At 33.2% G+C, this 26,161-nt stretch overlaps 5 protein-coding genes across 6 annotated transcripts in view; 3 read left to right on the top strand and 2 right to left on the bottom strand.

Annotated features, from left to right (window-relative positions):
- The window catches only part of LOC140055540 (nucleolar pre-ribosomal-associated protein 1-like), a 39,153-nt gene extending 23,250 nt beyond the window's left edge, over window positions 1–15,903 (top strand). Inside the window, exon 30 of the mRNA XM_072100877.1 lies at window positions 14,778–15,903. Coding sequence (XP_071956978.1) covers window positions 14,778–14,785 — 8 coding nt within the window. The 3' untranslated portion in view covers window positions 14,786–15,903. The remainder of the gene's footprint in view (window positions 1–14,777) is intronic.
- Window positions 4,098–7,121, bottom strand: LOC140054704 (tripartite motif-containing protein 2-like). Its single transcript, XM_072099780.1, has 2 exons — window positions 7,080–7,121; window positions 4,098–6,457 (listed from the first exon to the last, which is right to left on the bottom strand). Exon 2 carries the CDS (start codon window positions 6,455–6,457, stop codon window positions 4,730–4,732), a length of 1,728 nt encoding a protein of 575 aa, XP_071955881.1. The 5' UTR covers window positions 7,080–7,121; the 3' UTR covers window positions 4,098–4,729.
- On the bottom strand, window positions 11,474–14,941 carry LOC140055147 (uncharacterized). 2 transcript variants are annotated; one of them, XM_072100374.1, is made up of 4 exons: window positions 14,809–14,941; window positions 14,380–14,420; window positions 13,456–13,529; window positions 11,474–13,329 (listed from the first exon to the last, which is right to left on the bottom strand). In XM_072100374.1, exon 4 carries the CDS (start codon window positions 13,327–13,329, stop codon window positions 11,533–11,535), a length of 1,797 nt encoding a protein of 598 aa, XP_071956475.1. In that variant the 5' UTR covers window positions 13,456–13,529; window positions 14,380–14,420; window positions 14,809–14,941; the 3' UTR covers window positions 11,474–11,532. The 2 variants fall into 2 exon arrangements, with proteins under 2 accessions (XP_071956475.1, XP_071956476.1); XM_072100375.1 differs by lacking the exons at window positions 14,380–14,420; window positions 14,809–14,941 and adding an exon at window positions 14,167–14,289.
- A 462-nt stretch (window positions 15,904–16,365) lies between the features above and the next one.
- On the top strand, window positions 16,366–21,823 carry LOC140055149 (tubulin alpha chain). The gene is made up of 4 exons (XM_072100376.1): window positions 16,366–16,526; window positions 18,998–19,220; window positions 19,835–19,983; window positions 20,095–21,823. The coding sequence occupies exons 1-4, from the start codon at window positions 16,524–16,526 to the stop codon at window positions 21,073–21,075; spliced, it is 1,356 nt and encodes a 451-aa protein (XP_071956477.1). The 5' UTR covers window positions 16,366–16,523; the 3' UTR covers window positions 21,076–21,823.
- Window positions 21,824–22,606: 783 nt separating this feature from the next.
- On the top strand, window positions 22,607–25,565 carry LOC140054097 (tubulin alpha-1 chain-like). Its single transcript, XM_072098943.1, has 3 exons — window positions 22,607–22,724; window positions 23,999–24,370; window positions 24,462–25,565. Exons 1-3 carry the CDS (start codon window positions 22,722–22,724, stop codon window positions 25,440–25,442), a joined length of 1,356 nt encoding a protein of 451 aa, XP_071955044.1. The 5' UTR covers window positions 22,607–22,721; the 3' UTR covers window positions 25,443–25,565.
- Window positions 25,566–26,161: the final 596 nt, after the last annotated feature.

Genomic DNA, 26,161 nt, shown 5'->3' with positions numbered 1-26,161 from the left:
TATTATGTAAAGTCCTTTTTTTTTTAATACTTAGAAAATAATGATCAGGCATAAACTGGTCACTGAGACAAGTTAATCTGCTCAGATCATCAAGAATGGATAACAAAATATTAATCCAACTCAATATAACTAAAACCATTAGTACTATGCTAGAATAATTTGTCGTCCTTGTATACTCAATGGTAACTAGGTATACTGTTATGATAATCTTTGTAAAATATTTTTAAAAAGCAAACTTTTACAAATATAATATTAATATATTATTTACATATTAAAGTAAAACTATTTATGTACATAGGTAAAATAAATGTTTGTTTGCATATTTATTAACCAAAAAACTTTTTAAAATAAAAGTGTTTGACAATGCAACCAATATGTTTTAAAATTTAATTTAATCTGCTTAAAGGCATTGTTCTATGCTACTTGGTATTTAACTAAACCAGTATTTTAACAATTTTTTAGAATGATTGTAAGGACAGCATTATTAATAATTGAAAAATTTGATATTATTTGACCCAAAGTATGCCACTGCTAATCTTCTTGGTCTATAGGAAATGACAGCACTGCCAAGTGGCAACAGTAATCCATCGTCTTTGCGATCTATTCGTCTTATGAAATTTCCATTTTTGTCAAATAACTGAACCTTATGTTGGCTTGATATTATTAAGTTATCATCAGCATCCACTGTTACACAAGAAGGATGAATCACTTTACCATCTTCTTCTCCGTGTTCTATGATGACTTTTGCCTTTTTCCCATCTTCATTAAAAATTTGTATTCTGTCATTTTCAGTATCAGCCACTACTATGTTTCCTTTTGTAGTTATTGCAACATCGCTTGGGTGTTTAAATTTACCGGCTTTACTGCCCTTTGACCCAATTTTACCAAGCATTGACTTTTTGTCAATATTAAATTTAAATACACAATGTTCATCACCATCTGCTACATATAAGATCCTCTTGTTCTCATCTACATCCAATCCACCTTGGAGTTTTGATTTGTCTTTACCAAATGAGCAAATACTGCTGAGTTTGTCATCACACATTACAACACAGTTTCTCAAATTACTATACACTATGTTGCCATTACTCATTTTGTGCATTCGATACGCCTTTATGTCATGCGGTGCCCATAACGTACCAACAAATGATCCTGATTGGTTGAATCTCAATATCTCTTTGCTAACACTTGCCACTAACACACACCCATTGTTTTCTGCCATAACATCTGATACCTGGTGCGCACCTTGTATATAATCTGTTAATTTACCACTTGTACGAACAAGTCCTAGTTTTTCAACTTTGACATTTACTGGTGATCCCTTGACATGTTCATCTGCGACTGCAATCTTCATTTTCCAATCTCCTTCACAGTTACAGGTACTTGTTATTCTGTAGTCTCCGTTTTCATAATACTTTACCAGAGGACTTGCTTTTTCACCTGATGAGCTTGTTAGAGTGGCAACTAATTTACATTCTTCATCTTTTATCAAACTTGATACTTCTACTGCAAATGACTGCCCTGTTGTGACTGTGATTGATCGATCAGTTTGAGCAACAATAAATCTGTCGTCAACCATTAAAATGTTTCCAATTCCTTCAGTATCAATCAGGTCATTTAGATGTGCTGATGTGTTAAAAGTTGGAATAACAAATTTGTGCGAGAATGCGTCAATATCTGTTTCCAATTCCTCAATTTTTTGTTCAAGTGTTGCAATTTTATCTTTTTTTGATTTGCCCATAGTTGATTTTATTGCAGCTGTAAGACTATCTATTTGTGTTTTCTTTGAATCCATTTCTGCAAGTTCTTTTTTATTAGCTTCTTGTCTGTTTTTATATGATTTGTTAAGATCAGACATCAAGTTTCTGCTTTCTTCTTTTACTTTCTCAATTACTTTTTTTTCTCTCATTTCAATAGCAGATCTGCATAATTTTGTATTTGTTTCAAATGTGTTTTGATGTGTAACAATGGTGTCCAAGAATTTTTCAAATTTACTTTTAATACCATCAGCTTTCTTGTTTAATCTTATTGCTTTTTGGTCATCCTCATCAATTATAATAGGTATTGGAACCACATCATGTTGCTTTTTGGTCATCCTCATCAATTATAATAGGTATTGGAACCACATCATGTTGCTTTTCGTAACATTTAATGATGTGTTCACAGTCTTTGCATGCTGATTTTTCACAATGTGAACAAAAGAATTGAAGGTCATTTTTAGGATGAGTTGAACATTTTAATTTGTTATCTTTAATTCCTGTAGACATCTGTAAAAGAATTTGATTTGTATTTTAGTTTGTTGCAAATTCATGTTAATAATGTTATAATTAGTTTTTCTTTTGTTTTCTGTAATAGTTCAAACAATGTTATTTGGTTTTGTTCTAAATTGATGAAAATTCATTAATTAGGATTAAATTTTAACTTAAGTCACTAAAAATTTCCCAATTTGTAGGTAGCAATCTCGGTGGTTTCCCATTTCAAGTTTCAAACATCAAATCAACGCAATGTCAGATTACAGTTTTTTTTTACCGACATTAATGTTTTGAACTAAAGTTTTTTTTTTTTTGTGAAGTATTACTAACAGAACATATTATAATATAGTACTAACCTTTTTTTTGCTAGGTGAAAAAGACTATGTAGTTAAATAAATTTACTGTATTTCCTTTAACTTCACTGTTGGAATGCAATAGTAGTTGATATGTAGTGGGTGCGGTTGACATTATACAGGTAAAGTATGACGGAATATTAGATGTTTTAGTGTTTGAATAAAGCATTGTCAATTACTGACCTGTGACGATGTCAAACTATTTATTAGTTATTTATTTTATTTTATTCAGTTGACAACCAACAGCAATGAAACCACCACTAACAGGTTGAATCTAAACATAATAAACTATAACAATACATTCAAATAAGCAACAATAACATACACAAAGATTGGAACATTATAGAGATTTAACAATTTTACCCTTAAATGCATTTAAACATTCAACACGACCAAACATAATTAGGTACTGCTATTAAAATTTAACAAAAGCAAATGACTCGGCATTAAATCTTTCTGGTTTAAGGGTTCCAGTTGGGAAGTATAATCATGGGTTACGGTACCTCTTAAAATAGTGCCTGGTAAGGAAATGTTTCAACTGATGTATGTTCGTTTGCTGCCATTTCTCATCAATTGTTTTCTTTCAAAACATTTCTATTTCCATATGTTTATACACTTGACTGATAGATTCAAAATTTATTAACATTCACCTGATATATATATATAAATGTATTAACTTTCATTTTATTTACATAAGAAGATCATTGACACTGAGTCTGAATCTGAAATTGTATTTATATGTATGTATTTATTTGGCAATGCCTGTATAGAATTACAATTAAAATTAACTAGTTCAAATAAAACTATATTTTTTATACATATTTGGTAATCTATAGATTATTATTTTCTGTGCATATGTACATATATTCTCTCTATAGAACGTCAGTTAATTTATATATATGTATTTTAAAATAAAATTCAATAATTCTTATGTCTCATAAAATATAATTTTAGTTATATTTAGTTTTAAAAAAAATACATTTTAGACAATTCAGCAACAAATACTGGAAACTTAATAATTGAATAATTTGATATCTTTTGATCCATGGTATGCCACTGCTAATCTTCTCGTCCTGTAGTAAATGACAGAACTAACATTACATTTCTTCTTCTTCTTCCATTTAGGAGCAAACTCCATAGTTGAAAAGGGTACTTCTCCACTGGCTATTGCTTTTTTTTTGGCATGTTATCTGGATTCTTCAATTTGACAGGTTACATTGCATTTTTTCTTTTTCTTCCATTTAGGAGCAAACTCCATTGGTGAAGGGTACTTCTCCACTGGCTATAGCTGGTTTTTTTTTATTTTTTGCATGTTATCCGGGTTCTTCAATTTGACAGGTTACATTGCATTTCTTCTTCTTCTTCCATTTAGGAGCAAACTTCATAATTGGAAGGGTACTGCTCCACTGGCTATAGCTGCTTTTTTTTTTCATACATTTCAATTCAAATGAAGACTATAATTTAAATAAAACTACATTTTTTTCTCCTTTTTTTGTGGGATCATTCCACTTTTATTCAATATTGTCATATAATCAAGATAATACAGATTAGAATGTTATTATACCTATTTGAGAAAGGTATATTTTCTTATTAATAACCCAATACTTTTAAGAAAAATATTATGAAAAGTCCTTAGAAAATAATGATCAGGCATAAACTGGTCACTGAGACAAGTTAATCTTCTCAGATCATCAAGAATGGATAACAAAATATTAATCCAACCCAATATAACTAAAACCATGGGTACTATGCTAGAATAATTTGTCTTTCATGTGGACTCAATGGTAACTGGGTATACTGTTATGATAAATCATTGTAAAAATGTTTTTAAAAAAACAAACCAAATATAATTTGAATGAATATAAAGTAATAGTTACATATTAAAGTAAGACTATTTATTTCTGTACATAGGTAAAAATAAATGTTTGTTAGCATAGTTTTATACAGTTGTCGAAAAAAATGTTTAAAATAAAAAGTGTTGAGTTAACTTTTTCAAACTTTAACCAATACATTTTAAAACATACTTTAATCTGCTAAATGGCAATGTTCTATGCTACTTGGTATTTCACTAAACCAATTCTGTTACAGTTAACGATATTTCAGAATGATTGAAAGTACTGCATCTTAATAATTAAAGAATTTAATATCATTTGCCCCATAGTTTGCCACAGCTAGTCTCCTTGGTCTATAGGAAATGACAGAACTGCCAAGTGGAAGCTGTAATCCGTCATGTTTGTGATCTATTCGTCTCTTGAAAACTCCATTTTTATCAAATAACTGAACTTTATATTCGCTTGATATTATCAAATTATCATCAGCATCCACAGTTACACAAGAAGGATGAATCACTTTACCATCTTCTTTTCCGTGACCTATGATGACCTTTGCCTTTTGTCCATCTGCATTAAAAATCTGTATCCTGTCATTTTCAGTATCAGCCACGACTATATTCCCTTCTTTAGTTATTGCAACATCTCTTGGTTGTTTAAATTTTCCTGTATTACTGCCTTTTGACCCAATTTTACCAAGCATTGACTTGTTGTCAATGTTGAACTTGAAGATGCAATGTTTGTCACCATCGGCAACATATAAGACCCTCCTATTCTCGTCTACATCCAATCCCTTTGGGGCTTTCAGTGTGTCTTCTCCAAATGAGCGGATTGTGTTTAGTTTCTCGTCACACATTACCACACAGTGAACATAATCATACACTATGTTTCCATTGTTCATTTTGTGCATTTTATTTACATATGTGCCTAGTGGTGTCAGTTGCTTATTAACAAATGATCCTGTTTGGTTGAATCTCAATATCTCTTTGCTAGCACTTGCAACTAACACACACCCATTGGTTTCTGCCATAACATCTGATACCTGATGTGAACCTTTTATATAATCTGATATTTTGCCAATTGTTCGAACAAGTCCTAGTTTCTCAACTTTGACAAATACTGGTGACCCCTTAATGTTTTCATCTGCGACTGTGATCTTCATTTTCCAGTTTCCTTCAATAGTACAGGAACTTCTTATTCTGTATTCTCCGTTTCCATAATATTTTACATCAGTGGTTGATTCTTCACCTGATGAGCTTGTTAGAGTGGCAACTAATTTACATTCCTCATCTTTTGTCAAACTTGATACTTTTACTGCAAATGACTCTCCCTTTGTGACTGTAACTGATCGATCAGTTTTAGCAACATTAAACCTGCTATCAACCATTGCAATTTTTCCAATTCCTTCAGTATCCATCACTTTGTTTAAATGTGGAGATGTGATAAAAATTGGAATAACATGTTTCTGAAGTGAGAATGCGTCAACATCTGCTTCTAATTCCTTGGTTTCTGTTTCAAGTGCAACAAAGTTATCCTGTTCAGCTGATTTGTCCATAGTTAATTTTAGTGAATCTTTTAGGCTAGATAATTGTGTTTTCTTTAAATCTAGATCCTCTAGTTCTTTTGTATTTGTTTTTTGTCTTTCTTTACACAATCTGTTAAGATCAGATATCAGGTTTCTGCTTTCTTGTTTTAGTTTCTCTATTAACTTATTTTCTCTCATTTCAATAGCAGATCTGCATAATTTTATGTTATTTTCAAATTTGTTTTGAATTGAAACAATGGTGTCCAAGGATTGTTCAAGTTTTACCATCATACCATCAGCTTTCTTAATTAATTGTATCACTTTCTCCTCAGCCTCGTCATTAGGTATTGGAACCACATCATGTTGGTTTTGGAAGCATTCATGAATATGTTCACAGTCTTTGCATGCAGATTTTTTACAATCTGAACAGAAGAATTGAAGATCATTTTCACAATGAGTTGAACATTTTAATTTCTTCTTTGCAATACCAGTAGACATCTGTAAATTAATTTGATTGTATAGTTTAGTATCAGCTACATGTTATAAAAATAGAAAAAAGAAATAAAATAATGTTTGTATCTATCTATACACAGCTATGAAGACGTTTGTTTATTTTGTGACGTTGTGGACAGTCCGGACGATGGCGGCAAGAAACATTTTTACTTTTATTCAGATTCCTACGGATTCATTTGTTCATGGTTAAACTGACATACATATTTCTCACAATGCAAAGTTTTTAATGTTAGTGCACATTAGATGATAAAATAATTATATAAGTTATTCTATTCACTAAATGTTCAGAACAGGACAAGTTGAGTACTGAGTAGCTTTTATTTAAACACTTAAAGTATAGTGTTCTTGGTTATCAGCAATTAAGTACTGTATGTAATAGGTGTATGATAATGGTGATTAACGCAAATAAATTTTGTATATAAAAAAAAAAATGTCAGGTCATTAGATTTCAATCGATTTTTTCACAGACAATATTTTGAGCCACAATTTTTCAAACACACAACATTAACATGTCAAGTTCAAAGTGAAAAAAAATGTTTTCCGGTGATGTTATTTGTAAAGTATAATAGTAATAATAATAATTACTAACAGAACATATTTTACTAACCTTATTTTCTAGTTGAATAAAGACTAGGTAGTTAAATAAGGTACTTCCTTATAGCTTTACTGTTAGTATCCAATAGTAATTGATATATTGTGGGTGCCGTTGTATATTATTGTTTGAATAAAGAATTGTCAATTTCTGACCCGTGGCGATACAGAAATGTGTCAAACTGTTACTTTTTTAACATGAACAATAAAAACATAATAAAGGTACTGCTATTAAAATTTAACAAAAGCAAATGACTCGATATAACCTTGCAGTTAAAAGGAAAGTTTCAAGAACTAATATTTGCCTTATCATTCTTTTAAGTTTCTAATTCGGTATTTTTATACACTTGACTGAACTTGCTTTTTGAAAATTTATAATATGAATTTATTAACTTTTATTTTATTTACATAAGAAGATCATTGACACTGAGTCTGAATCTGAAATTGTATTTATATGTACGTATTTATTTGGCAATGCCTTTATAGAATTACTCACATGATTGCAATCTAAATTAGACTAGTTCAAATAAAACATTAATTATAAAATATTAATTCTATTTTATATAAAGTAAAACAATGAATATGATCCCACAATGACAACAATTAAAATGTAAATTAAATCTTGTATTTCCTACTATATAAAATGTCAGTTAATTTCAACTAATAAAACTCGCAAATTATTATTGTTCCTAAAAAATAGAATTTTAGTTGCTTGTATTTAAAAAATACACATTCCAGACAGATCATTTTTTTAACAATGAAATAACTTTTTAGGAGCTCCATTTTAATAATTGTATAATTTGATATCATTTGACCCATGGTATGCCACAGCTAATCTTCTCGGCCTGTAGGAAATGACAGAACTGCCAAGGGGCAACAGTAATTCATAGTCTTTGTGATCTATTCGCCTTATGAAAACTCCATTTTTGTCAAATAACTGAACTTTATGTTGGCTAGATATTATTAAATTATCATCCGCATCCACAGTTATACAAGAAGGATGAACAACTTGACCATCTTCTTCTCCATGACCTATGATGACCTTTGCCCTTTTCCCATCTGCATTAAAAAGTTGTATTCTGTTATTTTCAGTATCAGCCACAACAATGTTTCCTTCTTTAGTTATTGCAACATCACATGGATATTTCAATTGACCTGCATTCGTACCTTCTGACCCAATTTTACCAAGAATTGACTGGTCGTCAATGTTAAATTTAAACACACAATGTTTATTATCATCTGCTACATATAAGATCCTCTTGTTCTCATCTACATCCAATCCACCTTGGAGAATCATTTTGTCTTTACCAAATGAACAAATAGTGCTTAGTTTGTCGTCACACATAAAAATACAATTTTTCAAATTACTATACACTATATTTCCATTACTCATTCTGTGCATTCTGTAAGCATTTGTGCCTTCTGGTGTTAGTAGCTTATTAACAAAGGATCCTGATTGGTTGAATCTTAATATCTCTTTGCTAACACTTGTCACTAGCACACACCCATTGGTTTCTGCCATAACATCTGATACCTGATGTGAACCTTTTATATAATCTGATATTTTGCCAATTGTTCGAACAAGTCCTAGTTTTTCAACTTTGACATTTACTGGTGACCCCTTGACATGTTCATCTGCCACAATGATCTTCATTTTCCAGTCTCCTTCAATGTTACAGGTACTTGTTATTCTGTAGTCTCCATTTCCTTGATATTTTACCTCGGGAGCACTAGATTCTTCACCTGATGAGCTTGTTAGAGTGGCTGCTAATTGACATTCTTCATCGTTTATCAAACAAGATACTTTTACTGAAAACTGCTCTCCCTTTGCGACTGTAACTGATCGGTCATTGTTAGCGACAATAAACCTCTCGTCAACAGTTAAAATGTTTCCAATTCCTTCAGCATCCATCAGTGTGTTGAGATCCGCTGATGTGATGAAAGTTGGAATAACATGTTCATTGTACAGTGAGAATTTATCGCTATCTGCTTTTAGGACCTTGTCTTTAACATCAGCAATGTTTTTCTTAAGCTTGACGAGGTTCTCATTTTTGTCTTCTTTGTTAATAGTTGATTTTACTGATTCCTTTAGGCTTTCTATTTGTGTTTTCTTTGAGTCTAGATCTGCAAGTTCTTTTTGAATAGCTTGTTGTCTGTTTTGAAATAATTTATCAAGATTAGACATTAGTTTTCTGCTTTCTTCTTCTGCTTTCTGAATTATCTCTGTTTTTCTCATTTCAATAGCAGATTGGCATAATTTTAGATGAGTTTCAAATTTTGTTTGATTTTCAACAATAAAGTCAAGAGAATCTTCAAGCTTTTTTTTTATTTCTTCAGCTAACTTGATTAGTTTTAAAGCATTTTGGTCACCTACATCTTTTTTTAAATTTATTGGAATCACGTCATGTTTATTCTTGTAACATTCAAGAATATGTTGACAGTCTTTACATGCAGATTTATTACAACTTGAACAGAAGAATTGAAGATCATTTTTAGGATGAGATGAACATTTTGAATGTTTTTCTTGAAAGCTTGTGGACATCTGTTAAAAGAAAAAAATCATTTGATTTGATTCCTATTATAAAGATTTTTAAAAGATTAAATTTAAACAAAATATATAAGCTTCAGAATTTTTAAAGTAAACCTTACTTCCAAATATATTCGCTAATACTCTATATTGATGTTAAGTCAATCAGCACTGTTATAAACATTCGATGTTAGAGTTGTTTTAAGTTCCCTAATGTAGATAGCTTGAATGTAAATTCATATAATAAAGCAAGTGAATTCATAGTGGCAATTTATGTTTGTATAACAGTGTTTTTTTCATATTAGGAACCACTACTTTTTCCGAAGCATACACAAGCAACCAACATTAAAACACCAAGTCATAGCGGCTAGCAAGTTAAAATTAAACAAATTTCATTTCACATGAAATTAGTTAGTTGTACTACTGTTGTCCAGTCTTAACTTTGAGTCTGCTAAATATACTTAGCTTATAACTAACCTTATTTGCTTGAAGAAAGACAAGGTATTGTTCAAATTTGATGAGTACTGTTAGTTCCTTTTAACTTTGCAGCCAACACCAGATAATTTGTTTATGCGGTTCGGTTGACAATGTAAAAATATTAGTATCAGCAAAGATAATAAAGCTTTTCTGGGTGATTATACGGAAATAAATCTTTTGTTGCTTTCCGAAACATTGATCAATGTACATTATGATTTTACCATAACACAATACCTGCTGCTAACCACAATATTACAGAAATGAATGTTAATGAGAGGAAAAATGAAACTATTCAAAAGTTTTCTTTTAATTCCTACAGTTATCTTGATTTTTATAGCATTTTGTTGAGCAATATCCATTGGTATCACATCAGGTTTGATCTTTTCATTGGTGAAGAATATGTTAACAGTCTTTCCTTCAGTGGAACATTTTAATGTTTCAAATATTATGTAGACATTTAGTTTTTTATTGCTATGTCTTGATGGTCGGTTTGTAAATCAATTATATAACATATTTTAAACATACCTTAACATTTATTTTTTATCAGTCTATTTCATTTTAAAATCTTAAATATAACTACAGTATTAATGTATATCTACGTATGAATAGAATTGCTTTTGAAATTATATTTTTTACCTGACGCAAGTATTCCTATTATACAGAATTGCAGTGCACCTCAGCTATTAACTGTTTATATTCTCTGCATAACTAGAATAGTATGAAGCAATATTCAATTTAATAAATGTGAAGATTCTTTGAAAGTCTACAACTAGGATGGGTAATGTGAGTTTCCTCAATAAAATGTTCTTTGGATTCATCATTTTAACAGGTACAAATATTGTTGCTATGAATTAAAATTCAAATCAAGAATAAGCCAAATAAAACTACTTTTTATACATTTATTGTCATATAATTGAATACATATATTAAAACCTATGTAAGGAATTAGGTACAATAGTGTTTTTTCCCATTACAATAACCCAATGGCCAACACCACTTCGATTATAGTTTATTGATATATTTGAATTAAAATCCTTTTTTTATATACAAAATAATAATCAGACAGGTAAACTGGTGTCACTGGATAAAGTTAGGTGTCCAGCTCAAATCGTCAAGAATGGAAAACAAATAATATTAATCCAACCCAATCTAACTAGAACCATGGGTAATATACTAGAATAATTTGACCTCCTTGCAAACTCAAACTGAGTATACTGTTATGATAATCATGAAAAAAAAACAACCTTTGCAAAATATAATATGAAGTTTCTTTTCTGCTATAATATTTACATATTGAAGTTAAACTATTTATTTCTGTAAATGTTCGTTGTTAACATACTTTTTATACAGTTCATTCATTTTTTTAAATAAAGTTTTGAGTTCATTAAAAGTAGGTATTTAAAAATTTAAAAAAATTTAATCTGCTTAAAGGCAATGTTCTATGCTACTTGGTATTTACTGCATCTTAATAATTGAAAAATTTGATATTATTTGTCCCATTGTTTGCCACTGCTAATCTCTTTGGTCTATAGGAAATGACAGAGCTGCCAAGTGGAAGCTGCAAACCTTCCTCTTTTTCATCAATTCGTCTCATGAAAACTCCATTTTTATCGAACAACTGAAGTTTGTGTTGGCTAGATATTATCAAATTTTCATCAACATCCACAGTTACACAAGTAGGATGAACCACTTTACCATCTTCTTCTCCATGACCTATGATGACTTTTGCCTTTTGTCCATCTGCTTTAAAAATTTGTATTCTGTTATTTTTAGTATCAGCCACGACAATGTTTCCTTCTTTGGTTATTGCGACATCATTTGGGTGTTTCAATTCACGCAATTTATTACCTTCTGACCCAATGTTACCAAGCATTGACCCATCATCAATATTAAATTTGAACACACATTGTTTGTTTTCATCTACTACATATAAGACTCTCATGACCTCATCTACATCCAATCCACATGGGTTTTGCAATGTGTCTTCTCCAAATGTGCTGATGGTGTTTAGTTTCTCATCACACATTACAACACATTTTTTAAAATCACTGTACACTATGTTGCCATTACTCATTTTGTGCATTCTAATTGGCTCTGTGCGTTGTGGCATCAGTAGCTTATCAACAAATCTTCCTGATTGGTCGAATCTCAACATCTGATCACTCATAGTTGACACTAACATACATCCATTGGTTTCCAACATAACATCTGATACCCAATGTAGGCCTACATCTTTTATATAATCTGATATTTTTCCAATTGTACGAACTAGTCCTAGCTTTTCAACTTTGACATTTACTGGTGACCCTTTCACATTTACTGGTGACCCTTTCACGTTTACTGGTGAACCTTTGGCATTTAGTGAAGACCTCCTAACGTATTTATCTGCAAGAGTTATCTTCATTTGCCAGTCTCCTTCCATGGTACATCTACTTGTTATTCTGTAGTCTCCGTTTCCTTGATATTTTACATGAGGTCTTGATTCTTCACCTGATGAGCTTGTTAGAGTGGCAGCTAATTTACATTCTTCATCCTTGATCAAGCAGGAGACATCTACTACAAACTGCTGTCCCTTTGTGACTGTGATTGATCGATCATTTTTAGCAACATTAAACCTCTCGTCTACCGTTACAATGTTTCCAATTCCTTCAGTATCCATCAGTTTATTAAGATGTGCTGATGTGATGAAAGTTGGAATAACATGTTTGCTATGAGGCGAACATTTTTCAATATCTGCTGCCAAGAGCTTGTCTTTGATATCGATGATTTTTTTCTTAAGCTTCTCAAGATTGTCTTTTTCCTCTGCTTTGTTCATAATCGATTTAACTGAAGCTTTTAAACTATCTATTTGGATTTTCTTGAAGTCTAGATCTTCAAGTTGTTTTTTAAAAGCTTCATCTTTGTTTTTATCCAATTCGTCAAGGTGAGACTTCAATTCCCTGCTTTTTTCTTTCACTTTCCGAATTATTTCTTTTTCTCTCATATCAATAGCGCATCTGCATAATTTGAGATGGGTTTCAAATTGGTTTTGATTTGCAACAATAGAGTCCAAGGATTCTTCAAGTTTTCTTTTTACTTCTTCAGCTATCTTGATCAATTTCATAGCATTTTGCTCGGTTTGTAATTGTATTGGAACGACATCATGTTGGTTTTGGTAACATTCATGAATATGTTCACAGTCTTTGCACGCAGGTGTTTGACAATCTGAACAGAAAAACTGAAGGTTATTCTCAGAATGAGTTGAACAACAACCTGTAGACATCTGTAAAGAAAAAATATAATTTTTAGTTTTAGTTTTTTAGATTCACAATACGGTAGAGCCTTTCCTTCGACTTTTGTATTACTTTGTCTTGGTTTATAAATAAGTTATTATATATAGCAAACTTACCTTGATTGGATTGATTTGATGTCAGTGTATTTCCTTTTCAATTCTCAACACAAACCTGATCATGTACAGTATATCTACATAAAAACACAATTTCTATTAAGTATACAAAGCAAATCGTCGGGTGATCTTTTCAAGTTCTATTTCCTTATATTTTCCCCCGTTTTTTAAAAGTACACTGAGGTTGAATTAATTGATAGTATTTTTTCATGAGAGGTCCAAGTTCTGCTGATGATGTTTCCCTTTTGTTGACAAGTTCTAAACATTTATTATATGATATACCAAACCACCATGTGATGGGCATGAGTTCGAGCCGATCTATGCCATATTGAATATATCCTTCTTGGGAAAGATACTCTCATTGCTTCGTCCTTCAGATGAGAAATAAAGCCGTTAGTCCCGTGTGCAGAGTGCACGTTAAAGACACACTATCGAAACGAGATGGGGATCGTATCTTGGTAGGCGCTGAATGCCTAATCCGTGTTCTCTCTCCAGTTTAAGTTACGCTTGTAGGGCGGTGATAATTGCCTTTATAGCTTTAATAAGCCAATAGATAAATGTTGCAAGTGTTTTACCTTTAAATAGGTGAATGGTTTTAGGCTTAATGTTTTATAATATATTTACATGGAAACCCTATCAAATTTTTGAGCTGCTACTATTAAAATCATCATTGAAATAGCCTAGTTAAAAAAGGGTAGGTTTTTTTTTACTTACCTTATTTGTTTCAAGAAAGACAATGCAGTAAAACTAGTATGCCTATCGTACTTCCTTTAATTTTCCGACAATTTTATCATATCGGGATATTCAGTGTTTGAACATAACATTGTCAATTCCTGACCCGTGACGATACAGATATGATATATAATTTCGACACCTTTCCGTATTGTGATGGGATGACTACCATCATCATATGAACAAAGGACTAACCTATTTCCAATAGAATACTGTAGGCTACAATCATTCGGTTTCTGGAATTCATAACAATTCAATTGAACAGAATTTGTCTTCGAATGGTATTATTGCATTAATAGTTATTTTGTTAACACAGTTTCTTTAAACCCCATTAGTACCTCGAAAACAGAGACCCGAGACCTAGAGAGTTATCGAGAGAGATAACATAATTGAGACGTTTTTGTTGGGGTCTCTGATAAAGATACCCCCTATATAACATTAATTGAAAAGTTTGTTGGGGGGGGGGGTCTCTGTTTTCGAAACACCCACGCTACCCAAATTATTCCACTTCATTATGTTGCAACACTTGCTTGTTATTTATTTATAAGCTCATTTAGTGTCAAGCATTTAATTTTGTTTATATTTTTTTCCAGTGAAATAGACATACAAAAAGATGTACTGTACCAGTATTCGGAGGGCGTCAGCTTAGCAGGAAATTCGGAAGCCCTCTACAGAAACAAGATGACGCAGAAAGGTCTAAACTCGTGCCTCGGATCACATGCTAGTCAGATTTCCTAACCAGTACACCTTCTCGGGCTATCACCAACTAGAACTAATATTATATTACGCCCTATATTGAATATAAAATATGAATTAATAAAGAAAATGTACAGATAGAACGGATGATTACCATAATAAATATAGAAGGGAGATATACTATGAAGCCACAATTACCGACCGTTTAATATTTAATTATTATTTTTGACATGTTTTTCCTAAAAAGAAGGTTTGTGCGTAGTTCCTGCCACATCCAACTTTGTTTTCAGTTTTATTGTGCTATATTACATCGTGTCTAGGTGGTATAAAGTGTAACTTATTTTAAGTATTCATTTTATTTACAAAACAGGCCCTAAATGGAAGAAAGTAAACGTACCCTTTGTCGCGACAACATTACACATTACGGCACTATTGGTCGTTACATTATCCTACAACATTACGATCATACAAACTGACATTTTATAGCTTTGTTTCAATCTTCGTTTAAAGTAATTGCTTTTTTGTGTAATAGTATTACAATTATGTTTCATATTTACTGTAAATCTACTCACAAATCCCTGTTTTACAGTTCCGTTTTAAAGTCTATGGTAGTATGTCAACCGGTTAGTCCCTCTGACCTCTATTATATACATACATCTGAAGATAGATCGGAAGGAACGCGTTTCCTATACTTTGTTTTTGTACGTGTCAAGTAATAAGGTGTGTGTGTGTTTTTTACCTCACCTCAGCTATATACAGTCAATATTATTCTTCCGTGCGGAATTATGCGACGTTTGGTATCACTGATCTGTTAAATACGTTAAAACAATGATCAATTAATATTAAAACACATTGCTTTAACACGCAATGCTTTAGGCCTATTATATCCACACTGACGGCGTATACCTGGTTAAATTACTGACACATAAAAGCATAAATTGATTTTCATTTTCAAGAAATAAATGAAATCAAATCAACATTGTTTATAATTTCTTCTCGTTATGTTAGGAATTCTAATTCGAACTGCACTCTATTAGTTTTGATAACATCGAAACAAGCTTTGAGATTGATTTTAACAATCTCGATTTCGATCATAACGCCGGTGATTCTAAACAAAACACATAATTATTGTTGATATTGTATATGTATTTGCGGTAAAACTAAATAAATAAATTAATATATTTAACTTTATTGCGAATATATCCGCGAAATTAGGCCGTTTTTTATAAATGCACCAGTTAACGCTGCACGCTTTAACAAAATTATCTGCCGTAATCAGTGCCATGATTTTAAAAGAATTGTCCGTCAATTTGTGTATAGATACGTATCCTTAACTTGACCTTTATAATATCTAACTAAATCCAATCCATATAACTATCAAATCCAGTAGATGAGGCTGTGTTTGTGCAATGAGAGAGCCACCCGTATCTTTTAAATACCATCCGGCCATCCGGCAATATGTAGTTTTACTTCCGTGACAGTAAGACTTGTAGCGTAGCCTGCACTTGTTGCTCTCCAACCATTGTAGTTGGACGTAGTGAGATAAGTCAGTGAACACCAACAACAAAAGTCCGTACTTCAGTACTTTTTCGAAATCAATACATTCCAATTTTTAGAACACAGCAATCAAAACAAGCAAAAAGATGGTAAGTTGTTTTTCACTTTTTTTGTCATGTTTTATAGTTATTTTAATATTTTTGTATCATTGTGTGCGTTACAATAGTACAGTATGGGCGTGGCACAGTGATGGGTTTGTATACAATGTTGTACATTTAGGCTTATAACGTACTACAACAATGCCTACTATGTTTTATAATAATTAGCTAATATAGTAAGCAAGTACAAATAAACCGGTTATAATTGTTTTATACATGATTTTCTATAAATTTTCCTAAGAAATTTTTCGTCAAAAAAATTCTCAAAAAACAGTAGTCTGTCTATAAATCAAGAGCTGGTCTTGGGTATCAAAATGATAAGGCGTGTTTACACGAGCTAATGAGTGGGGTACAGTACAGGTACGGTGATTATTATCGAATATAAACCCAATCTTTAAGCAATAGTGTTTCTTAATCGACTTTGATTATGCAACTTAATTCCCTATCACCAGTCTTACGAAATTCATTCTATAATTGTTTATAATCGTTCGATTCCGTTTGGATTGAACTTGTTAGGTGTGTTTATATGTTTAACTTCCTGACGTTCCCTTGGCTAATACTGTTTTATATCCAATCCATTCTATTTATCGGTTGCAATCTATATTTTTTGCTTATTTCCTTAATTTCATTTTCATTTATCATCAATGGTTCACAAAGTCAAACACATTCGTGAGCAACCATGAAAAAAAAAAGGGGGGGGGCGTTGGTTGTTAAATACTACAGATGTCAACAAGAATCTATCTATTTTGAGCTAGAGTTAGCGTTAGTTCACACTTTCTACTAACTCGTATCTTGTGGGAACCAGCCTTCAAGACGGAATAAGTATTTGGATGACACAGCAAAACATGTAATAGAGTGTACTTCACCTTCTTACCGGATGGCACCCCAAGGTCTCGAGTTTGCAAAATAATATGTTGTCCTTATGGTTTAATCAAGGATAGAACTCGTAACAGTCCTTCGATATTATGTCTGGCTGCGACAAATTACAACAGTACTGCACAATGTACATATTCTCCGCGGCGCACAGTGTATGTTAAGGGACGTGGAACTTATCGTGTCGCAGCCACAGATAAACCCTTTGATCTCCGGAGCTCCGCATCCTGTTTTTAGATTGCCTTGGTTTAAATAATACAGTATTGGTCATGCTTTGCTTGATTTAAAAAAACGTATATATTTGTACGTTGCCCATATGAGTGTCTGATATACCGGAGAATTTAGATATCCTTTTCAAGTAATTCTTTTGAACATATAATTTGTTCGGATTTATAATACTGTAGAAGAAATAGTGTATCGTAGTTTGTAATTTTAAAATATTATTCAGTTATTAACTGCTAGGTCAAAGTAATAAAACTTTTAACAACGCAAATTAAAATTATTTGCTGGTACAAGATAGATCATGGTCGCGTTGATTAATATTTATTGTTAAATGCGCTTCATAGATTCTAAAATATATTTCATCTTTTAATAAATAAGCCATAGATGACCATGTGAATAGTTCGTCATTGCTGGTCGAGGATCTAGGCAGATCGGTAATGAGTATAAATAGATCATTCAACATTTATTAATTTATATCAATGGTAAAGAATATAATACAATAAAAAATGGTAATATTTAATGAAACAATACATTAATAGTTTTCCTCAATTGTTTTTTTTTTTTTATCCTTCGACCTATGTGTTTGATAATGACGCATATTCACTTAAAATTTTTACGGTAATAATATTATTTATACACTGCATTTACATACATATATTTTATGCACCCATTAAGATTAACATGTTGACGCATTGACCTGCACGTAACGCTATCATTCTTTCTATCAGTTGTGTTTTCGTATCTGAACCATACTTCCTTTTAAATATGGAATCATTCAACCGTAAACTTACTACCGTATTCAAAAGTTTCAAAACTTTATGAACATATAGAGGGCAGTATAGTTTTGTCTTCCATATTCTGCCCAGGGGGTGGAAAATGGCTCTTAAGCATGTAATTGTGATAACTTAATTTAACAACTGGAAATAGATAGGCTGACTCATCCGTCAAAACCCCTTCCTTTCATTCTCTGTCTTTCTTTGCTGGTGGATTCTTTAAGACGTGTTGTTGCAAGACAGAATACGACATGCCTGTTATGGTTAGTTTTCTCCGATCAATAGTAGATTGATTGATTTAGATAGCTAGTTACTTTCAATCCTATAAGTATTATTCTAATCTAGATATTCAATCCAAACTTGGGACGTTTTGGTTTAAAGAAACAATTACACAGCTTAATATGCTATTGTATGTTGTCCATAAACCCTTTGTTTTTGGAGGTCCTGAGCCGGTCCTAAAGTTCGTGTAAAACCTAGTTGTTCCTCGGAAAAATCCCACGAAAAGGGCCTACGTAACGATTTACACGTTTTTAGACTAGGCATATTATTATTGATTTCATCTGTTATTTTAAAATATGTTTTTGTTTGTTTCAGCGAGAAGTAATTTCTGTTCATGTCGGCCAGGCCGGTGTCCAGATGGGCAATGCCTGCTGGGAGTTGTACTGCTTGGAGCACGGTATCCAACCTGATGGTATGATGCCAAATGATACATCTATAGGGTCTTGCGAAGATTCGTTCAATACGTTCTTTAGTGAAACCGGTTCAGGAAAACACGTACCAAGAGCCGTCTTTGTAGATCTGGAACCAACTGTTGTGGGTAGGTGTTTTAATGTAACTTTTTTTGTGTTTTATTTATTTATTAGTAAGGCAAGACATATACATTTTTAAACAAATACATGTTTGTGTATAGAGAAATATATAGACCAGTTTGTCGGGTTCAAATATTCCATATAGTAGTTATGTTATGGGTTTTTTTCAGATTCTTAATTATTGTAAGACGTTTCTTTGTTGTATGTGACAGGAAACAGGACGTAAGCTACACCGACACAGTCAATAATCCTACACGGAAACATTCCTAATAAGCCTGTGTTTTTATTTAGGACGTTTTCATTTGTAAGAAACTGATCTTCCTAGCCTCATTTGTTATTGGCCTACCAATAACATATCTTCATATCATTTTGTTTTTATCTCATTATTATAATAACGGGATTTTATATATTTTTCTAGTTTTTGAGTTTTAGTAACAGGAAATGATAAAACGTTTCTTATGTTTGTTATCCTATCCAGTATATTACGAAATACGGTAGTGTGTGTTTTTTTGTTTTATTTATTTTTTCGTATGGTTGACTCCAAATTGATTGATTCCCTATATTAAATAATGTAGCTAAAATGAAATTCAACATTGTTAAAATTATATTGTTTTGTTTTCAGATGAGATTCGTGCCGGTACCTACCGTCAACTCTTTCATCCAGAGCAGTTGATCACCGGTAAAGAAGATGCTGCCAACAACTACGCTAGAGGTCACTACACTGTTGGCAAAGAACATGTGGATTCCGTTATGGACAGAATCAGAAAATTGGTAAATATTTCAGATATGGTACTTAGTACGTAATGCACTATATTATTATAATCGCAAACCTTCAAACGAGAGTAATATATTAATTGTGCCTTACTCTATATCCTTCTTCAGTGTGACCAATGCACCGGTCTTCAGGGATTCCTAGTCTTCCATAGTTTTGGCGGCGGAACCGGATCAGGATTCACAGCCTTGTTGATGGAAAGAATCTCCGTCGATTACGGAAAGAAATCCAAATTAGAATTTGCCATCTATCCCGCCCCGCAAGTAGCAACAGCCGTTGTAGAGCCATACAATTCTATACTGACGACTCACACAACCTTAGAGCATTCTGACTGCGCATTCATGGTTGACAATGAAGCCATCTACGATATCTGCAGACGAAACCTCGACATCGAAAGACCATCGTACGCCAACTTGAACCGACTTATAGGACAGATTGTGTCTTCGATTACAGCATCTCTTCGATTTGATGGTTCATTAAACGTTGATCTGAATGAGTTCCAGACTAACTTGGTTCCTTACCCACGTATCCATTTTCCATTGGTTACATACTCGCCAATTATTTCAGCTGAAAAGGCTTTCCATGAGCAGATGACGGTTGCTGATTTAACAAACGCTTGCTTCGAACCAACAAGTCAGATGGTGAAGTGTGATCCACGTCACGGCAAGTATATGGCTTGTTGTCTGCTGTACCGAGGTGACGTCGTACCAAAAGATGTCAACGCAGCCATAGCGGCCATCAAGACAAAAAGATCCATCCAGTTTGTCGACTGGTGTCCAACAGGTTTCAAGGTCGGTATCAACTACCAACCGCCAACTCCTGTACCAGGAGGTGACTTGGCCAAGGTACAACGTGCCGTGTGTATGTTGAGTAACACCACAGCCATCGCCGAGGCATGGGCTCGTTTGAACATGAAATTCGATTTGATGTACGCTAAACGTGCTTTCGTGCATTGGTACGTTGGCGAGGGTATGGAAGAAGGCGAATTTACAGAGGCCCGCGAAGATCTGGCAGCTTTGGAGAAGGACTACGAAGAGGTTGGCATGGACTCTATTGAGGCAGAAGACGATGATGATGATGCCGAGTATTAGACTATTTCTGATTTTTGTAACACTTATTTTCTAGTGATATATATTGCTAACGTCATGTGGTCTCTATTTTTTAATATAAAGAGTATATACGCTGTCAAGCAAGTTAATATATAAACTAAGCATACATACTCATTAAATCTGAAGCAAAGATTAAGGCTACAATGCAACTTTAATTAATGAAAATGCATTCGGATAAATTAGTTTCTTACGGATACGTTTAATCAGTACTGACTGCCGAAATGGTAGCGTGGCTTGACGTCCACTTTGATATTACGTAATCAATTTAAAAGTTATTCATTGGTAGCTCTTCTTTTCGGCGCGGACTTTCTGTCACCTTTGGAGTCCGTTGTAAATGTTGACTTAGTGTAATCATAACAATATTTTATTTACAATTTACACAAATTTGAACAACTCTAAGTAGCTGATGTTTTGATGGATGGATTTTATGGTGACCATAGCATGTATAATAGCTAACATACAATAGAAACACCGTTTACATTGTCAACACTGTTATAACAAAGATACTAATGTAAATAAAAAATATAAAAATGAATTTGAAAATAAAGTCAATGGCAATGTTTTTAACATTAATTTGTTCAAAATATCGAAATAATGAAAGTTTTCTTTTAATGATTTGTTCTCAATCAATGAAAAATACCATTAAGAATTTGTATCGATATTTGTTCGTCACTAATCAGCAATTGTAAGGTAGTTCACGGCAATAAACTGACTCTACTTGTGAAAATAATGAATAAGTTGATCATACAAAACCTATTATCTTATATTGCGTGACCAACAATATATGGCGGTACATCCCCAAACAATAAACAAACTGCTATGATATTGAAGTTAGCCGAATTGATAATGAAGGTTATCGTGGGGTTGCTTGTAACTAATTACATTTGCTATTTTATCAATAACGATACTTTTATTTTGATACTATAGTACTTTACTGGAACCCACTTAAGGATCAAACTCCAAGTAGCGATATAATAGTGTTTTATTTTATTGAACAATATTAACAGGCTATGTACCGTCGTAAGTGTTTATGTTTCCATGGAGACGTATGTTTGTTAACGATAAACGTTGTTTGGTACATTACGGCGTACGTGTGTATTGTTGTGGCACTGTATATTTTAGGGCGTGTGCTTACGCATACATTTTATTTTAACGTTTCCAATGCGCATACGCAGGCTGTTGCGATGAAGCATGTCTGTTGCACATTTAAAAAGTATGTCATAAAAAGAGTGAACCAATTTGTTTTCTTTTCCCGCGATAATAATAATAAATCGCCGCGCCCCTTCACCAAAATGTTGGTTAGTACCGAAATTGTTGGGTGTGGCGAAATTCGTTTATAAAGAGAACAAGTTCAAAATACTTTAGTACGAAAAACAGTATCGCATTGTTATCTACTCGGTGAGAGGATTCATAGCAACCACAATATTCGAATAATTGTCTGTCGACATACAAGATATCGACCAATCAGAGAACACTTTGACTTTATACATCTAGCAGTAACGAATGGTTACAAATCATTCGTAAAATCGTTTCCCGATCATTACGTCGAGGATTGATGCTGAGTCTCTCATTAAACTTAATCACTTGACGATTTTATTTCAATACAAACACAAGCACAAAACTGGAAAATGGTAAGTACGCATATATTTTTCTTTCCTATCTTCTCAAATAATACGCGAGTATATCTTTCTGTTAAACGATGGGCCTGGTTGTTTATGCATGTTTAAAACATTTGAGGTGATTTAGTCTGTATGGGGATAACGTAGGCTGCTCTAACATTAACATTCCTTTCATATAAAAAGCATAAAATAGTTCTACATAAATATCTATTTTTTATTTTATTTAATCGGTATAAACGGATTCAAAGTACAACTCATAGTTGAAAAGAAGAGCTTACATAGGAAAATGATAATTTAGATAAAACAAAGTTTAACGAAGAAAAACACATTATTTAATTAATTGAATTTTAAACATTCTACGTAAAGGGACTATAATATATGAAACAAATAAACACTCCTATAGGATTTGAACCCAGGCATTTGGAAACTAAAATCTTATCAGCATCCATACCCACACAAAATCTGCCTGAATGTCTATGTTTTCATTCATTTTCTTACTTGAAATGATTCATTTGGTTCTTTATTGTTCTACAACTCACTTTGTTTCTCGATTGTATATGCAGCATCATCGCACCTTCTATAGCATCGCACCTTCCCCTAATTAGCAATCATACAACGGATGCTTATGTGAATATAAATTAGTTCCTCTTTGATGTAATTGAATATAACTTTATTCCCACAAATTACACTATTGTGTATTGTTCCCGCCAAGAACATAGCAAATGTTAGGGGGACCGTAATTCTGTTTGTCTGACCGACAGTATGACAAACATTGTTTAAAATCACTTACTGAACTATGCACATGTTTATAGGTTACGTTTTCATAAATAAGGATGTAATTGCGTAGCTTGATATATCTTCAGTATGTTTAACTTAACAATATAAAACAAATATAATTTAGGCCTATGCCGCTATATACCTGTTTTGCCCCTGTTTTGTTCAGGTTCAACATTATTGGGCCTCTCATTGAAAACCAGACTGGTTGTTGCATCATACAAGAGCATTATACTATGTAGGCCTATCGTGTTCAATATTTACCCTTGTTGATAAAAATAAAAATCACCTAGCGTACTATTTGCGAACTATAACACCTCATTGTTTTGATGTTTTATTCAACGTTTGCGAAGAATAAACATAGCTCTTTATTCACGATTGAACATTGATTGCATAAGTAGCCTTTATTATAGCAGATCGTGCATGGGTCTTCTCCAATGTAATCAGCTTTCAAATTCTTATCGACAAGCTTTAACTACTTCAATTCAAATCATACTTGTTTGTTTTTTTAGCGTGAATGTATCTCCCTACACGTTGGTCAAGCCGGTGTCCAAATGGGCAATGCCTGCTGGGAGTTGTACTGCTTGGAGCACGGTATCCAACCTGATGGTCAGATGCCAAGTGACAAGACCATCGGAGGTGGTGATGATTCCTTCAACACATTCTTTAGTGAGACTGGTGCTGGAAAACATGTCCCTCGTGCTGTGTTCGTCGATCTTGAGTCAACCGTTGTTGATGAGGTTCGAACCGGTACCTACCGTCAGCTATTCCACCCAGAGCAACTTATCACCGGCAAAGAAGATGCTGCCAACAACTACGCTAGAGGTCATTACACAGTTGGGAAAGAAATTATAGATTTAGCATTGGACAGGATTCGTAAACTTGTAAGCACCTTAATTTCGTATTTAATTTCGTAAGCCCCGATTTGGCCTATTGTGCAAACACCACTAAATTTCTTGTTTTTTCTTTCAACAGGCTGATCTTTGCACAGGTCTTCAGGGATTCCTGATCTTCCACAGCTTCGGTGGTGGCACTGGTTCTGGTTTTACGTCCCTTCTGATGGAACGTCTATCGGTAGATTATGGAAAGAAATCTAAACTTGAGTTTGCAATCTATCCCGCCCCACAAATATCAACGGCAGTTGTGGAGCCATACAACTCGATTTTGACAACTCATACAACTCTAGAACACTCCGACTGTGCATTCATGGTTGACAATGAAGCCATCTACGACATTTGTCGACGAAACCTTGACATCGAAAGACCAACTTACACCAACCTGAACAGATTGATTGGCCAGATTGTATCTTCAATCACTGCATCTCTTCGATTCGATGGTGCATTGAACGTGGACTTGACTGAGTTCCAGACCAACTTGGTACCCTACCCACGTATCCACTTTCCACTTGCTACATACGCCCCAGTCATCTCGGCTGAGAAGGCGTACCACGAACAGTTGGCCGTTTCTGAAATCACTAATTCATGTTTCGAACCTGCCAACCAAATGGTAAAGTGTGATCCACGTCACGGAAAATACATGGCTTGTTGTCTGTTATACCGTGGTGACGTCGTACCAAAAGACGTCAACGCAGCCATTGCTACCATCAAGACCAAGAGAACCATCCAGTTTGTCGACTGGTGTCCAACAGGTTTCAAAATTGGTATCAACTACCAACCACCAACTGTGGTACCAGGAGGTGACTTGGCCAAGGTACAACGTGCCGTGTGTATGTTGAGTAACACCACAGCCATCGCCGAGGCATGGGCTCGTCTTGATCACAAGTTCGATCTGATGTACGCTAAGCGTGCTTTCGTTCATTGGTACGTTGGTGAAGGTATGGAAGAAGGAGAGTTCTCCGAAGCTCGTGAAGATCTGGCAGCTCTTGAAAAGGATTACGAAGAGGTTGGCATTGACTCTGCTGATGGCGAAGATGAAGAAGAGGGTGATGAATATTAGATGTTTAATATACGTGATATCTGCACAAAAGTGAGGCATAATAGGCCTAAATATAGCAAATAACGTTTGTTATGAACTTTTGGGCATTTTTGTCCAAAATGTTTTATGGTATTGTGAATAAAATACAACCTACTAAAAATGTAGTTAGATTTATTTTGTTAGTGGTAATAACAAAGTAATCTTTTTGTTTTGTCTGAACCGGAAAAAATATATGCCTAATAATAAACTAAAGTTGTAATGTCATTCGACGATTTAATACTGTGGCTTTTTAATATTGAAACCTATTCAGTTTAAATCCAACAACCGAAAAATAATTTTCCCTCATTATTATTATTATTATAATTAATAACGTTAGTATTTATAATTAAGAATGAGAAAAGCCGCCTTAAATATACGGTATTATTACATCGCTGCATTTTTTCTAATTTATATTTTATTAAAATTTCGATGTGTTTACACTAATTTAAAAACGGTTGGCCCATATGGGGTGACGAAAGGCATTTCTGCGATTGTGACGTGAAGAGCCATTGAAAAGCACAAATTTTATTTTTTCCCATTATTTCATTTATCTCTGGCATTCTATGCAAAATAAGTCTACTTCTTTAATATAAATTAGTATAGCAATAGACGTGAAATAAAAAATTCACCCTACACACAATGTGTATCATATCTTTGTGAGAAACTAAATGTTAGATTTTTGTAGCCGCACTTTATCTAGC

Source organism: Antedon mediterranea, chromosome 7, assembly GCF_964355755.1.
Source record: "Antedon mediterranea chromosome 7, ecAntMedi1.1, whole genome shotgun sequence".
NCBI lineage: Eukaryota > Metazoa > Echinodermata > Crinoidea > Comatulida > Antedonidae > Antedon > Antedon mediterranea.
This window is presented reverse-complemented; position numbering and strand designations above follow the sequence as displayed.